This window comes from Scleropages formosus, chromosome 3, assembly GCF_900964775.1.
Source record: "Scleropages formosus chromosome 3, fSclFor1.1, whole genome shotgun sequence".
Lineage (NCBI taxonomy): Eukaryota > Metazoa > Chordata > Actinopteri > Osteoglossiformes > Osteoglossidae > Scleropages > Scleropages formosus.
In genome coordinates, this window is record NC_041808.1 from 35,342,916 (window position 1) to 35,359,714 (window position 16,799).

Below are 16,799 nucleotides of genomic sequence, written 5' to 3' on the forward strand. Positions count from 1 at the left end.
CCTTTAGCGTTTGTTTTATGGCAATTTAAAAAAGCTTTTTGCCTGAACGTGGGGGGCTGGGAATGGGAAGGGGACCATGTCGACATCCACACAAAAGAATGCCATGCACTCTGTCACTGGACACAGCTGACCAGCTGTGATGTGCTGTCATTTTTAAGCAGCTTCCTGGTTTTTTTTTTTTTTTTTTGCTTGACTGCTATTCCTAAGGAGGAACATTGATGGAAAAAGCTGTGTAAGAGTCTTGATGGCTTGGTTTCCACGTTGATTAAAGTGGCTCGTAGTAAGGCTTTTCTTCCTTTGGTGGGTCCATGCCCCAGGGCAAGGCAAGGTGGTCCCCAGGGAGCCAATCCCAGCTTCCAGGCATCCCTCACGGTGATCTGCTCTGACTGGCCGTGGAGCCTGGGATAAAGGCATATGCCTGAAGGGGCAGATGTGTCTGGAGTCCCTCTGGCCCCCATTGTCTCTGTCCCACAATGTGAAAGGGGGGTCGCACTGAGACTTGCTGTAAGGCCAGTGAGGCATGTACCAGGATTGTGGGATTGTAGGGGGGCAGGTTGCAAATGGAAATACATGGCGTGGTATAAATCAGAACTGTCAAAACTTGTCTTTGAATGCACAAAAGCTTTTAACGCCTTTTCAGCAAAATGCCCATTTTTCCATTGTTCACGAGCCCTTTGCTCTGGGTTCTGCACCAAATTCCCATTTAAATTGGAACTTTACTGTCTGTCAAAAAGGCTTCTTGTTTCATTTACTTTGGAGCAAAGGGTGCTGTGTATTCTTTGCTAGCCGCAAGCAAAAATAAATCATAATCTCCATTTCATTTCTATGTCTAACGCTCGATGTAATTCTCTCCTCATTAACCCTGTTTAGACCTAGACACCCTTCCTGGGGGAAAATACATTGAAGTTCCTAACAGTTGCTACAAAGCCCAAAAGTGAGTGATTTAAAGTACAGTATGAGAATATGCACACGGAAAATTTTTTCACAGCTTTGTGTGCCTGGTCCTGTGCTCTTTCCCTTTCTGAAGTTCTCTGATGCTCTTACCCTTGTACACACAATGCCGGCCCAAACATTGCCCCCAACACACAAGAACAACGGTGAATGATCCAACTGCAAGGGGAAGCAGATGAAATGGAACACCTTCTTTTGACAAAGTCCCCATTTAGCATCTGCTAGGAAACCAGAGCAGAAGAGACCTATTAAAGTGCGATTTAGCACTAAGACATTTCAGGACTGATTAGATTGAGTCTTGGAGTTGCGTATCCCTGTGTCTTGCACTAGCTCAAGTACCGTAGGCTGAAATGTGCTCTGCAATTAAATGGTGACCCATTTCCAAAGAAAGACCAGTCCCCCCCTCCCAGACTGTCACACTGTTCTTACACTCTGGGGAGTGTATTCCTTCCACAGGAATATGGGAATAAGTTACACTGACTTCAGCTGCAGTCGATTATTTGAATTTAGAAATGGCTACTTACTGGTATCTTGTCCAGAGTACCTCCTATGGCATTGTGTTTTTAGGGACCAGCTCTGGGTTGTTCTGGCCATAATTAATAAGGCTGAGTACAGTGTACTTCTGCTCAAAATGTCTGGTTTGACATCAGCAATGTCAGTACAGGCTGAGACACTCTGAGCTGTGCTCTGCTGACTGGATGTCTGTCGGGCCTGCTGTGACAAGAAGGTGTCACCTCTTGCTGCGTGAGATTGTCAACACACACGCACATGCACACGCACTGAGGTATCTGGTGATAAAAGGCATGAGGGTCACCGATGCAGTGTCCTGCTCCCACACTCATGGTTATCTCGACACTCATTGACGAGGGATGCTCAAATAGTCTGCCAGTCCAATGCGTCATTGCCTTTAATTGTGGTGACATTGGAAACCTGGTTTTTGCTGCCCTTACCCCAGAAGGGAAAGTATTTTCAGCTCTTAGAACTGTTCACAAATTGCTAAATTAGTGTAAGGTTAAATTGGAGTTATTGATACCCGAGTGTTAAAGCTGATGCTACAGGAAGCACCTCAGCTTGATGTGGTAGGGCTGTCATGGCTGACACACTTCTCAGCCTCCCTGGGAAAGTCTATGCCAGGGGGCTGGAAAGGAGGCTCTGGTCGATAGAACCTCAGATTGAAGAGGAACAATGCGGATTCTATCCTGGCTGTAGAACAGTGGACCAGTTTTTTACCCTCTCACAGATAAGTGAGGGGGCATGGGAGCTGGTTAATCCAGTCTACATGAGGTTTGTGGACTTGGAGAAGGCCTATGACCGTGTTCCCCGAGAAATTTTGTGGGAGGTGCTTGGGGAGTATGGTATGCCAGGGCCACTACTACAGGCTATTCAGTCTCCGTATACACAGAGCAAGAGCTGTGTCCACATACTCAGCATTAAGTCAAGCCCATTCAACGTGGGTGTTGGACTGCACCAAGGTTGTGCCTTGTCTCCACTCCTGTTTGTGGTTTTCATGGATAGGATGTCGAGGTCAGGAGGGCATTCTATGTGGGAGTCGGAAGGTGATGTCTCTGCTTTTTGCGGATGATGATATCCTTTTGGCATTGTCACATGGCTGCCTCCAATATGCACTGGAATGGTTTGCGGCCGAGTGTGAAGTGGTTGGGATGAGGATCAGCACCTTAAAGTCTGAGTCCATGGTTCTCTCACAGAAAAGGATGGCATGCCCCCTCCAGGTAAGGGAAGAGACTTTGCCCCAGGTGGAGGAGTTTAAGTATCTTGGGGTCCTGCTCACGAGTAAGGGGAGAAGGGAGCGTGAGATTGGCCGCAGACCAGGAGCAGCTTCAGCAGTAATGCGGTTGCTGTACCGGACTGTAGTGGTGAAGGGAGAACGGAGCCATAAGGCAAAGATCTCCACTTACCGGTTGATCTACGCCCCTACCCTCACCTTTGGTCATGTACTTTGGGTAATGATCAAAAGAATAAGCAGCTGAAATGAATTTTCTCCGCTCGGTGTTGGGACTCACTCTCCATGATAGGGTGAGGAGTTCAGACATCTGGGAGGAACTCAGGGTAGAGCTGCTACTCCTTCACATTGAGAGGACCCAGCTGGGGTGGTTTGGGAATCTGTTAAGGATGCCCCCTGGGCACCTCCCTTTGGAGGCATACCAAGCGTGGGCAATTGGGATGAGGCCCTGAGGTCGGCCCAGGACCTGCTAGAGGGATTATATCTCACAGTTGGCCTGAGAACGGCTGGGGATCCCCGGGCTCAGCTGGAGAAAGTTGCAGGGGACGGGGCGGCTGGACCTCTTTCCTCTCCCTGTTGCCACCATGACCTTACTAGGACAAGCGCGAAGGAGAATGGATGGATGGATGTATGGGGCAACATTTGTATTTGTCTGTATCTTTTGAAATCAGAAAAGGGTGCTGACTTTCATGAGGTTTGAATACTTTTGCAAGGCGCTTTGTGGGTGTGTAAGTATGTGTTTGTGTTTTAACAAATCAGCACAAGAATGATATGTATGGAGTTATTTGTGGTTTTATTTATTTTATGAAAATGGTCTGGAGAATTCTTTAGAGTGTAACGGAAGAAGACTTTATTCCCATTTAAAAAAGTTAATCAGGCACCAGGGCACAGCACCAATGACTTTAAGCCATAAAATGCAAACACTGTTTTGCTGTAGGTTTTTTGTTTTTGATGGCAGACAAATAAGTGTTTTTGTCTTAGAAAAAATTGATAGAAGTTGGCATCTCTACCACAGTCCAGTTTGTTTATTCTTGGTATAGACTCTGGCAGAGGACTGGTTTTCATTTGAACTGGGCTGGAGTTTTGTTAAATCTCAACCCCACTGGATCATGCACATCTGCCCTTGGGTTAGCCTTTGTTGAAATAAGAAACCATAGAAAAGACTGCAGCGTTTAGAGTAGTCAGTATATCTGTCTGGGCACACATGGGGAAGAAGAGTGCATGTAGACTACAGTTTGCCTGTGGATGGTCTCCTTGAATCCACTCTTCTGGTCAGTCCGAAGGCAATGGCAGGTTTTGGTATAATGTATATTAAATAAGACCAGGCAACCTCAAACTTCAAGGAACTGTGCTTGATAGAAAAGGCATGGTGCCTTTTTTAATTCAATAAATATCTTCTATCAGACAGCGTATGTAGGTAGAAATATAAAACTTTAAATTATGTTCAGCCTTTGATATAGATTTTGCCAACAAAAACAATTCTGTAATCCTGAGTAACAAAATTTGGATTGCCAAAGTAAGACTCTAGGTGTTATGATAATCTGATATACTGTATGATAATTGTTTCATTAAAAAAGTCAATGTGTCCAATTGATGTGCTCAGTTCCCACTTAATCCCCTCTTGTTCTACCTTCTGGGAGCTGCATTCTGGAATTGGTAATAAAACAATATGGTCCTTTTGTAAAACCCTACTTGTTTGCACCCTTACAAAGACTGAAGTACTGTGCGTGCGTGCGTGTGTGTGTGAGGGGTCTCTCCTTTACTCCTCTTCCTTCAAATGAGTCTCTGTGCTCCTTACAGCACGTTTTCCAAGTGTTGGTCTGGTGTCCGTTTTATAAATATGATCAGTGTCCATATGAGCCGTGACCAGTGACGTCTTACAAAATGTTTGGGGTAAGATATATATCGAGAAGGAGGCATCACATAACAACAAAGCCCAGTGGCTAGTGGATCTAAGAGCAGACCACAGCAACCTCCCTGAACAGGATCCAGTAACCATCACAGTGGCAGACATCCAAGAAAGAGTCTCAAGTATGAAGAACTGGACAGCACCAGGCCCTGACATGATCCATGCTTTCTGGCTAAAGAAGCTAACTGCACTCCATGAGCGCCTGGCAACACAAATGAACCAGCTGCTAATGGATGGGACCCACCCTGAATGGTTAACAGAAGGCCGGACAATCCTGATCCTGAAGGACCCCCAGAAAGGAGCAGTCCCATCCAACTATCGCCCGATAACCTGCCTCTGCACAACATGGAAGCTGCTCTCAGGTATCATAGTGGCTAAGATGAACAGGCATATGGCTCAATACATGAGCGGGGCCCAGAAAGGAATTGGTAGAAACACCAGAGGAGCAAAACACCAGCTACCGGTAGACAGAACAGTCACTCGAGACTGCAAGACCAGACAGACCAACCTGTGCACCGCCTGGATTGACTACAAGAAAGCCAATGACTCGATGCCTCACTCATGGATCCTGGAATGCTTAGAACTATACAAGATCAACAGGACACTAAGAGCCTTCATCAGGAACTCAATGGGGCAGTGGAAAACAACCCTAGAGGCCAACTCCAAGCAAATTGCGCAGGTCACCATCAAGTGCAGCATATACCAAGGAGATGCATTGTCCCCACTGCTGTTCTGCATAGGCCTGAACCCCCTCAGCGAGATCATCACCAAGACTGGCTACAGATACCGACTACGGAATGGAGTAATCATCAGTCACCTCCTCTACATGGATGACATCAAGCTGTATGCCAAGAGTGAATGAGACATCGATTCCCTGATCCACATTTCCAGGATCTACAGCAATGACATCGGAATGTCATTCGGATTGGATAAGTGTAGCCGGATGGTAACAAAGAGAGGGAAGGTAGTCAGAACTGAGGGGATTGTACTACCAGAAGGCAACATAGCAGATGTTGAGGATAGCTACAAGTACCTTGGAATCCCGCAGGCGCATGGGAATCATGAAGAGGCCGCAAGGAAAGCAGCAACAACCAAATACCTGCAGAGAGTAAGGCAAGTCCTGAGAAGTCAGCTGAATGGGAAGAACAAGGTCCGGGCTATCAACACCTACGCCCTGCCGGTCATCAGATACCCCGCTGGCATAATAAGCTGGCCAAAAGAGGAGATAGAAGCCACTGACATCAAGACAAGGAAGCTCCTGACAATGCATGGAGGGTTTCACCCCAAATCCAGCACCCTGAGGCTGTACGCTAAGCGGAAAGAAGGAGGCCGAGGACTAGTGAGCGTCAGAGCCACTATCCAGGATGAAACAACAAAGATCCTTGACTACATCAGGAAGATGGCCCCGACTGATGAGATACTTAGTGAATACCTCAGGCAGCAGAAACCCGAGAAGGAGGACGAGGAAGAACAGGAACCATCATGGAAGGACAAACCTGTACACGGTATGTACCACCGGCAGATTGAAGAAGTGGCTGATATTGAAAAATCATACCAGTAGCTGGACAAAACTGGACTGAAAGACAGCACAGAGGCACTAATCATAGCAGCACAGGAACAAGCTCTAAGTACAAGATCAATAGAGGCCGGGGTCTACCACACCAGGCAGGACCTCAGGTGCAGGCTGTGCAAATATGCCCCTGAGACAATCCAGCACATAACAGCAGGGTGTAAGATGCTAGCAGGCAAGGCATACATGGAACGCCATAACCAAGTGGCTGGCATAGTGTACAGGAACATCTGTGCCGAGTATGGGCTGGAAGTCCCAAGATCAAAGTGGGATACGCTCCCAAGGGTGGTCGAGAATGACCGAGCTAAGATCCTGTGGGACTTCCAGATCCAGACTGACAAACTGGTAATGGCTAACCAACCGGACATAGTAGTGGTGGACAAACAGGAAGAAAGCCGTAGTGATAGATGTCGCCATACCAAGCGATGGCAACATCAGAAAGAAAGAACATGAGAAGCTTGAGAAATACCAAGGACTGAGAGAGGAGCTAGAAAAGATGTGGAAGGTGAAGGCAACAGTGGTCCCCGTGGTAATCACACTTGGAGCTGTGACCCCTAAGCTGGGAGAGTGGCTCCAGCAGATCCCGGGAACAACATCCGAGATCTCTGTCCAGAAGAGCGCGGTCCTTGGAACAGCTAAGATACTGCACAGAACCCTCAAGCTCCCAGGCCTCTGGTAGAGGACCTGAGCTTGAAGGAGTAAGACCGCCCGCAAAAAGGGGGGCGAGTGGGGAATATAATACACACACACACACACACACACACACGATCATTTGAGACTAAGCGCTCATGAACGTCTTATTTTGCTAAAGTTGCTGCAAGCCTGTGTTTCCAAGATATGAGATCTGCCTGAGTCATCTGACCTGCATCCCTCTGATGTTGTGCGTAAAGGTCAGATGGTGTTTATCCGTGTGTGAGATGGATAGAAGAGAAACTTTTGAAAGCGCACTCATTCCCTTCCGTAACACAGCCAACTGGCAGCTGGACAGTGGCATACCGCTGTAATTTCAGGGTAATGCCCTAAAGCCTGTTGCAGCCAGAAGTGAACTCTGAGAGCAGTTGAACCGAACAAGAGGTAGATGATCATGTCTCAGCCTCAGTGTGAGATGAAAAATTAATGTGCTGGGATGTACTCTAGGACTGCTGCCTTGCATGTGTTTTTTCATCAGGGCCAGTTTGTTTTCCAGGTCACGATAATTTAGTGGCAAAACTAATGCTGAAGTGCTTGCAGAACAGTGATGTGCTCAGGATGTTCACTGTGAAGCCCTCGAATGCAAAGTGTTGAGCGTGAAAGCTGTAAGACAAAACAACCTTGCACACTGTTCCTACAGGCTCATGTGCAAATGTAGCAGTGCAGGGAAGTTTCGGCTCAGTTGTGCATTACCTGGCCCTTAAAAGGCACCTTCTCCACGCTCCTATTAGATGCATGTCTTTAGGCAGCTCCAGCTTACTAGTAGACACCACAGTCTCCTTGTCACTCATGCCTATCGACAGGGATATGTGGAGCTTCTCTCAAGCTTTGGTTCCAGACCTACAGTGTTGCAGGGAACGCAGGAATCTGGCTCTCCCTGGCTCACCTGTTACAACAGGTATGCTGGACTTGGTGCGTCCCTTCCAAAGCCTGGACTGGACTGGACTGGACTGGGCCATCCTGATGGAGCAGGAAGAACCGTGGGAGGACATTTTTCAGTGATAAGCTTGAACCTGATACTGAGATCCTTGTCTTGAGGGGAAGGCGTAAATGTTGGAGGTTTTGATGGGATTGCAGGATGCAGCTTTATAAGGAGATTTTTTTCAAGAAAGTGTGTACTCATCCTCGTGAGGTATGAGTTCCAAAAAAAGAGTTAGATTGAAATTCCTGTACTAGTACAAAGTATTTCACATCAGTTTTATTTTTTCCATTCTGGCTGCCTTTAGTGATTATTGTTACGCGAGGCTGACAACCACAGCTGCTTCTGGTGGTTGTCATGTGGTCAGGAGTGAGGGTATATCTTAACCACAGTGGAGCTGTGTGCTGGAGAACTGCAACCTCTGTCCTGTCTAAGAAAGATAATAAATAAGTAAACAGAGCCACACAAAGTAGCTGTAACTGTGGTGCGTAGTTTAGTTCCCCTTTGGAACGCAGCCATTGTGACAGCCACGCAAACAGGGACAGTGAAGGGATGCTTCATACCAGTGTACCGGGGGCCTCCTGCCCCGTTATTTGACAGCCTGCACATAACATCTTTAAGTTGTAAAAATTTTCTTTATTTTTTTTTAAATGATTGCACTACACATGAGTGAAAGGCCAATTTGACACCCTTTGATAAATGAGTAATATAAAAAACAGACAGGTGATTCAACAAAAGGTTGCCAGCTTATCCCATGTAGCTGCCAGATCTGTATCTAATTTTCAAATTAACAGTTTTAATTGGCAGCATTTGTAGTTGCTGACTGCTTGCATCCAAATGTGAAGGTCTTGCAATTAGATGCACCATGGTGCTTAATCCAAGTAATGCATAAGGAAAGACAGCAGCCCAACAGGACAGCCAGTCTTGGCCTCCTACTTAATCCTGCTTCTGCTTTATGTCTTCATGTCTTAAGGATGTCTGCTTTGCGCAGTTTGTGATGGGTTTTTTTTTTTTTTTTTTTTTTTCCTTCTCCCAAATAAACACTTCCCTTCAGTATGCTATTTATTACAGCATGAGCTACTGAATTAGTTTTGTGTCTGATTTGCAAGAAGGACTGCATCTAAAAGATCAGTTAATCTGCACAAACAGTACTTTTACTGTGCTTGGTGTGTGTTTCACTTGTGTATGCTTTGTATTATTTCCAATTTCGTATTTTCTATTTTTTGAAGTCTACCTTATTTGTAGCAGTGGTAGAGAAGACAGGCGAGGTTTAAGACTCACCAAGTGCAGGAACAACACCTTGTGATTCTGACGGGGTGTTTGGAGCACTGCAGTGTAACCTGGTTAGATTGAACCCTTTACCCACAAGAGTGACTAACAGTCACAGAGTTTCCTAATAGTTAAACATTTACAGAAGCTCATGTCAGTGTTTTCATGAGGAAAGGTAAAGGCAGACATCCCAGGATGTTGAGCGGTGGACCACCCTGGACACGCTGCCTGTAAATGACTTTACCAAGTTTGGAATGGACTGAGAAGACAATCATTTTCTCTAAGTTCACTGGAGGCATGATTTGAAAGTTGCTCTTTGTACAGGTTCTGCGACTTCCTTCTTGTTTGCACAGCATGTCTAGTAGAGTGCCAGCAGACACAACGTCTCTCCGAGGTTTTGTTTTATTCACACGACAGGAGGTACCGCTTATGTTCCTGGAAGAAACGTGGAGCTGTGGTTAGGGAGCTGGACGAAGCAGGTGGGACACCCCCGTCATCTTTGTATTTCGCTGCGAAGGCGGAATTTGGGCTCATGCTTGTCAGCACCACTTTTGGAGCAGGAGTTGACACTGCTAATACTGTCAATGACAGGTCATGTGAGGGCATGTGTTGCAAGGATCTGAGTTCTGAGAACTGTACGTGATTAGTGCAAACGACGGCAGGTAAGCCTGGCGAAACCTGGCCAAAGTCAGTTGTTTCATTCTTGTTCCAACAGCAGTGCATTGTGACTCAGGGTTCACCAGTCAGTGCTGCTTTGGGAAACTCAAGCAATGGTTTGCTAAATTGTCCAGGCCTACATGACCGATACACATGTCTTAAGGCAGTTTTGAAATGGCTACGTTGGACTAGTGTGGATGTGAGCTTAGGGGTTCCTCCTCACTTCACATGAGGCTGGCTGCAGGATGAACATTTAATTTAGATGCAGTTAATATTTTATTGTTATTCAGGTGGCAATTTCAATATCCACGGTCTTGCTGGAAGAGTGTGTGTGCGCGTGTGTGCGTGCGCGCACGCATGCACACGTGCTAGTTCTTCCATAACCGTACCAGCACTCTGGATTGTGTCTCCTCCTCTCTGAATCTACTGGCAACATTTTGAATGTTAGCAGTGATAAGTTTAATTCTGAACACTGGCAAAGTAGCTGATAGACAGTTTTGATGAGTAGCAATGAAGAGTATTCCATTTTCTTCACGGCTTCAGTTTTTTGGTGATCATTAGAGGCCCAACAATACAGTAGATGATCAGATACATAGTGTGCTGTTGGTTTCAGATGTTCAGATGCCTTCCAGAGAGCCCCACACAGTCCACAGACAAAGCCTACACAGGTTCGGCCCCCCATGTGACAGAAGCTCATGCGTCCATTGATGTTGTTTTTTTTTTTTTTGTCTCTTCCCCTCTTGTTGTGCTAATGTATTGTTTACACATGCTAAAGCCGTATTGACCAGGAGCTGCCACCAAGCGCTTGGGAAGTGCCCCCGTGCATCGATTTTAAGATAAAGGCGGGCGGAGAGGTGCTAGTGTATTTATATGCAAACATATGGCAGTCCCCTTGAGACGAAGACAAAGGCGAGGCTTGATCAGGGAGCATTTTTGCTTTGCAGGGAGCTTTTATCTGCAGCGTTTTTGATAGTTGCTCAAGTCTTTGTCGATATGGTTTCAAGGTGCTGGTACAAGCCTTTAGGATGCATGTGCTCTGGCAGCATGGGACACTCAAGACTATTTCGCCTTTGCTTCAGTAAAGCAACAGGTATCCCATCGAAAGTTCCCTATCAGCACTCCCTCCATCTTCTGTGTGCTGCATGCAAGTTTTCCATTGCCCCACCAGCACTAAGGTTGCCTTGGTGAGAGTCGCTTTTTCTGAGGGTTCTCTGAAAAGTGCGCTAAGAGGTTCTATGGACCCAACAACCGCCCCCCACCGCCAAAAGCAGAAATATCATAGCTGGTGGATGGAAGAGGCCTGTATTGGGTTTTGCTCTTGAAACACATCCTGTATGGTGCCCAGTGGGACAATGGTTAACAAAATATTTAGGCTGAGTAATAACCATTCATGACTGTTTACAAGTGTGAGCAGTTTATGAATGTGCTCTCTTGCCTCCTTCAAACCATCCACTTGGAAGAAAATAGAGATGTTAAAAAGAGCTGCTGCTGATTAGAGTCTGGGTGGGTGAAATTGAAGATGGACCACAAGGGTACACTGACAGATAACTTTATCATGGTCGTTGTTGTAAAAGAATGCTGTAATTTCATATCAAGGGTGATTTGATCAGTGCAATAACATGAACAACCCCCTCCTTGTGTTGCCTGCAGGTGATGCCTTTTCAGGTGGCTCCACCTCCTTCCTTGGAAGCTATGTAGGCTCCTCCCACCCACATGGAACCCCCAGCCCTATGCCTTCTGACTCATCCTTCAGAGCACCTAATTCCACAAATTTGCAGATGGCTCAGCTGTGGGCATCGCACCCTCATGAAGGTAACACCCAACCCTTCCTTATTTACCCCTTTGTACAAAGTACAGAGCAAACGTAGTCCAGAAGACGAAGCCCAAGCACCGCTGACTGACTGTCTCAGCATGTTTGATTTACCAACTGGCACTTATAGTTGGCGAAGCCCAGCGCTGGGACAGGACAGAGAGGTGTGTTGCTCTCTGATGTGGAGGCCTGCTTTGGATTTGAGCACAGTAATGAAAAACAGCCATCAGTGGTGGAATGGGCGGCAGAGCTTTTAAAGTGATCTTTATTTCAAATTAATTTGAATAAATGTGCTCAGTGACATCCGAGTAACTGCAGTCATCTTTGTGGCGCCAGATGGGAAAGATTGCTTTGTTTGCAAAGAGGAAAAGTTGGGCTGGGACAGGTTAGGGCTTCTATATTCCCCCAAAGCGCTTTAATGTCTGGAAACACACTTGAGCTGATGCAATCTGGGCTGTAAAACAGCATTGGACTCCTATAAATCAGTCCGGTGCTCTCTGAGGTCTGAGATCTGGTGTGTGGCAGATGAAGAAATGAAAGGGCTCCGGAATGAGAAGCTTGCCGCAAGACACTTCATGGCTTTGCTGATCTAGTTCTGCTTTAGGGCTACTGCTTAGAACTGCCCAAAGTGAAAGCTGACAAAGCGTTCCTCATTGAGGGTTGGAGCTGGGGACTGGGGGGGTATACTTTAGTTTTTAAGTGTTTTTTTTTATGTACAATAAAAACACAGGGGCCTCCTAGTTCCTAGTTGTGTTCCTCCAGTAAGGAAGACAGTCCGCCAGGGTCAAGTTGGGGATACTGACCCAACTGGGATCCACAATCCTGCCAAGCTTCCCAGGTTCCTCTGCAGAATCTGGAATTGGTCCGTTCACGTCTCCTTTTTATCTTTTTTCTCAAATACTATATACTCCATAAATGAAAGCCCTCCATAAGCAAGATGTGCAAATCCAAAACAAATATGATGTACATCAGGTTGACTTTAATTACAGGAGCTTTTACGAGATCCACATGCATCAAAGTTCTTCAGGAGATGTGCTAATATGATACAGCCTACGGAAGTGTCGCAACAAACGTGTTTACCCTAATGCACCTGGTTCTAGTAGTATGGGAGGAAGGGGGGGATGTACACACTCACTAGTTATACAGCAGACCTGAAGGACCACTGAGAAGTGAAGTGTAAAACACTGCTGGAACATATTTAATGCCTTTAGAATGTAGTGGATGCCCATTTTTTGGGGGGGCTGCCTTTATTCAAGGTTTTGCAGAAGAACCTTCAAGTGATGTAGCAGTGGGGTTGGGTTAGTGTGAAGTTGTTATGGTGGATGCTCTCTGTCGACCATGCTGCTGGCAGCATGTACCTCCGTTTATGTGGGTAACATACTGAGCATTCTCCACTGCTTGTAGCATGGCAACACAAGTTTGCATTTTAGACCCACTTTAGGTTTCTACTTATCCCCGCTTTGCATAGTGCATTTGTGAAGCCCACATTGAAATGACTGCATTTCATTTAAACTGAAGTGGTCACACTTGTGTACTTCAGGGGGATGTTTAGCAGAACTTTGACATCACAAGGATGGAACTAATCTAGGAAATGCTAAAATTGAAATGAAAGCAACGCTAATTGTGGGACTGTGGGGGGGAAAAAACCACTTATGTCTGGAATAGATTGTGTTTCTGCTGCCCTTACTGTCAGTGGCAGAGCCTGTCAAATGTCCTCCTCCGCGGTCACCTTTGACCCCCAGCATATTCCAGTGAGTACGATCTTTGCAGTATAAGCACCAGGCCCCCTGCCTCCAACAGCCCTGAGAGTGTGAGCATGTGATTTCTTGATGTTTCTCAGTGGCTCTGTGGAAATGACATCGTTGCTCCATGTGAATAAGTGACAGTAAGCTAGTCTATCACTCGTCTATCTTCATAAAATCTCCTCTCTTAGACTTTTACCTTCTTTGTTACCCTCCTCCCACTTAGCACTCCCATCTGGAGTCGTTTTGTTCATGTGTTGCAGTTCCCCACAATACTGGGTGAGCGATGGTGTATTAAATTAAGTCCACATGTCCTTTAGTGTTTTTTTTTTTTTTTTTTTTTCCTCCCCCTCTCTTTACAGTAATTGCTCCATTCAGACAATTTCACTTGGAGAAAAACAATTATATATGCATCTCCTTTGACTTTCCCAGTCCATACTGGCATACCGATGAACCAGGCACTTCTCCATTCTTGCATATGAGGAGTCTGTCTCGCTGTATATGTACGGTACCTTAAGTGGTGTTTTTTTTTTTTTTTTTTCCCCCCCAGCCAAGCTGCCTTAGACTCTGTTTCTGATTGGTCATACTTATTTTTTACCCCTTTTCAGTTGTTGTTTCTGAGTGATCACTGGATATCGCACAGGCATATCTGTGTCTTCGGAAAAGTGTGCAATTGTGTGAAGAAGAATGGAAGCCTAGCACTTGGCTCTGCTTAGGAAATGAGTGGATCTGAATGTCACACGAGAGAAAAAAAGATCAGCTGTGATACAGAGAAGCTCCAAATTTAGCCTGCAACTTGTATGCCCTAGAAGAACAAGTTCCACAACCATTTGCTGACAGTCAGGCGGCTTCTGTGCTGCATGGAATGCTGACGGCCAGGCATGGTCCAGGGTCAACTTGCATGTGTTCAAGCGTTGCATTGTACAACTGAGGTCTGAAAAACATTTTTGATCAAAATCTTTGTGAGACATTTCGACGCTTGAGGATTTGAGCACTTTTGACATCCAACCTTTCATGACAGAATTTGGTTCCATTATGAAAGTCAGAGTTATCGGCCTTGATACGATGTTCTTGTTTTTTGTTTGTATTTATGTTGTACCTTTAAAAATCAATCTGTGCAATTGAAATATAACCTTAAAATGTAAGATTTAGTATGTATCATCTCTTGGCTTAAAGCAGCTCTATGAAACAAATTAAAAGCGGCTTTCGGTTTTTCTATTTAATGTTCCAAAGCGATTGGATTTGAAACCAAACATAGTGTGTCACCTGCTCATCTGACAGTGTCAGCATCGTTCTTTGACTATTTGAAGCCCAAGAGCCCGGGACCTTCTCCTCTTGCGTGGTTCTGCTCCGTCTTGGCCTGTGGCAGCAGAACTAGTGGAAGATGAGCACGATTCAAAATATCCTGGATCTGCACCAGAACTCCAACTTGAATGTCCCCTGCTGAGCCCTGGCATTGGTCATTAAATGCTGACCTTTGACACCTTGTGCTCCCAGGGCTTTGGTGCTATTATCTCCCAACAGCAGAGCGACATCCTTTGTTGACAGGCCTGGACACGTGTTCCAGTTTTTTATGATGCGGAAGGACTGCATATCAATCAGTAGAAGCGTGTCGTGTCAGTGCTCTTTTGAGGGACGTTGAATTGTGTGATTTGTCCTTCCTGACCTCAACCTCACTGTGACCGCTGAATTACTTGGGTTATTATTATTACTGTTTTCGGTGGGTGTTATGTCCCCATTTATTATGCGGCATAGTGTAGTAGTTGAGGGTTGGAACTTAGGAATGGTTCAGTCCACCTGGTGCCGGCTTTATTCTCCTTAATTTTCGGAACATTTACATTTATATTTACATTAATTCATTTAGCAGACGCTTTTGTCCAAAGCGACGTACAACTCGAACATGGCCTCAGCCTCACGGGTTTGTTTCCCCTTGCATCTGCTCTTTTGACACGCTCTAGTATATAATCGTGCAGTGAATTTTAGCTGCACCTCTGCTGGTTTCCTTTTTCCTCTCTAAATGATTGATATGCTGTAAGAGAATAGGACCCTTCTGGCATCTCGTCCACCATTCCAGTTGAGATGCTGCGCTTCTGCCCGGCTCAGCTGGAACCCGAGCACCCTGAGTAACGCGAGACGGCTCATGGGGCTGCAGGAGGGGGATCATTCTATGCACGCCCTCTCCCTTTCATTTCAGGCCCGTAGAGTGCTTGACCTTCTGTCCGCACGGTCTCTCCAATTGTGCACACAGGCACACTGCACCCGGATTCATATCCTCCCATTAGCACTAAGAGCCCGGACCGGACTGATGCGGGGCCACCTCGCAAAGGGATAGTAACGTACCGCAAGCAAATACCACAGTGGATACATGTATTGGAAGAGTTTACTTTTGTTAACAAAAGCCCCCAGTGCCACTGTCTGTCTGTAATTCATCTGTTTTTAATGTTATCTTCTATGGTTACTGTGTGACCTTCTCCAAACTAAGCTCCTGTGTCGCGCCTGCGAGTAATATGAATTATTGCGTGCTTGGAACACGCTCCCTTTGAAAATCGATCTTTCATCAGACAGACCTCCTGTTGCTTTGCGGGCATCGAGCTTCCTGCCCTGCTTTGTGGCCAGGTGGTGGCTGTGAGCCGACTTGGTGCATCGCAAGGTTGATTTGGCCTTCTAATGTCAAAGGTTATATTGAGAGGCTGCTCTAAAAACAGATGTCTCTTCCTCTTTTATTGTGTCCATTGCTCTCCTTCTCAAACAGTGCCGTGCACCACACCGGTGACGTCAACACGGGCAAACTCCTGACCTTATGTTTCACTGTGGATACTTGTGCAGAGGTTATTCTTTCACAATTCCGCACTTGTTTATGGCTCTTGTTGGTAGGATGTACATTTGTGTGCCAAAGCCATGTTAAACCTAAGAGCGGCCAGTTGGATAGAAGGTCATGATGTTACATTACCTCACAGCAGACTGCGTTAAAGTTCCTTTTGCTTCAGTGTGTAGCTACCCTGCGCTGACTGTGTTTTCAGGTTTCCCTCCCCTGCCCAGCAGTCTCTACTCAAGCCCCTATCTTCCACTGGGACCCATGGAGGCCCCCAGCAGCAGCCCCCTCCATGCCCAGCTGGGCCAGCACACACTCTTTGACTCGCAAAAAGGTAGGTATTGCTACCATGTGCGTGCACGCACGCACACACACACGTACATCACATGGCCATTTACCTCCGTGTACACATAGTGTAATGTTGTGACCAGCAAGTGGGACAAAACTAAGTCAAATAATAGTTTAACTTTGGCCTGCAGTTGTTTGTCAAAGCAGGAATGTATTTGTATCATTAATCATTTGTTTGTTCATCCATTTGCCAGATTTTTTTTTCCTCCACAATTCCAGTGGTTTGCGAGCTCTGCGGGGAGAAGGGCGAGTCTGTATTTGTGAAAGGCTCTCGGCAGCAGGATTGTGTTACAGCCTTGCTTTTCCAGCAGGCCTGAGCCTGGGACCTCACAGAGGGCTGGTATTAAGCTGAAAGAAACATTACCGCATGCTACCAAAGTA

General features: G+C 46.1%; 1 protein-coding gene across 3 annotated transcripts in view; it reads left to right on the top strand.

Annotated features, from left to right (window-relative positions):
- The window catches only part of tnrc18 (trinucleotide repeat containing 18), a 62,192-nt gene that overhangs the window by 10,411 nt on the left and 34,982 nt on the right, over window positions 1-16,799 (top strand). For all 3 annotated transcript variants that reach the window (XM_018732732.2, XM_018732733.2, XM_018732734.2), the window contains exons 3-4: window positions 11,357-11,518; window positions 16,279-16,404. In XM_018732732.2, coding sequence (XP_018588248.2) covers window positions 11,357-11,518; window positions 16,279-16,404 — 288 coding nt within the window. The remainder of the gene's footprint in view (window positions 1-11,356; window positions 11,519-16,278; window positions 16,405-16,799) is intronic.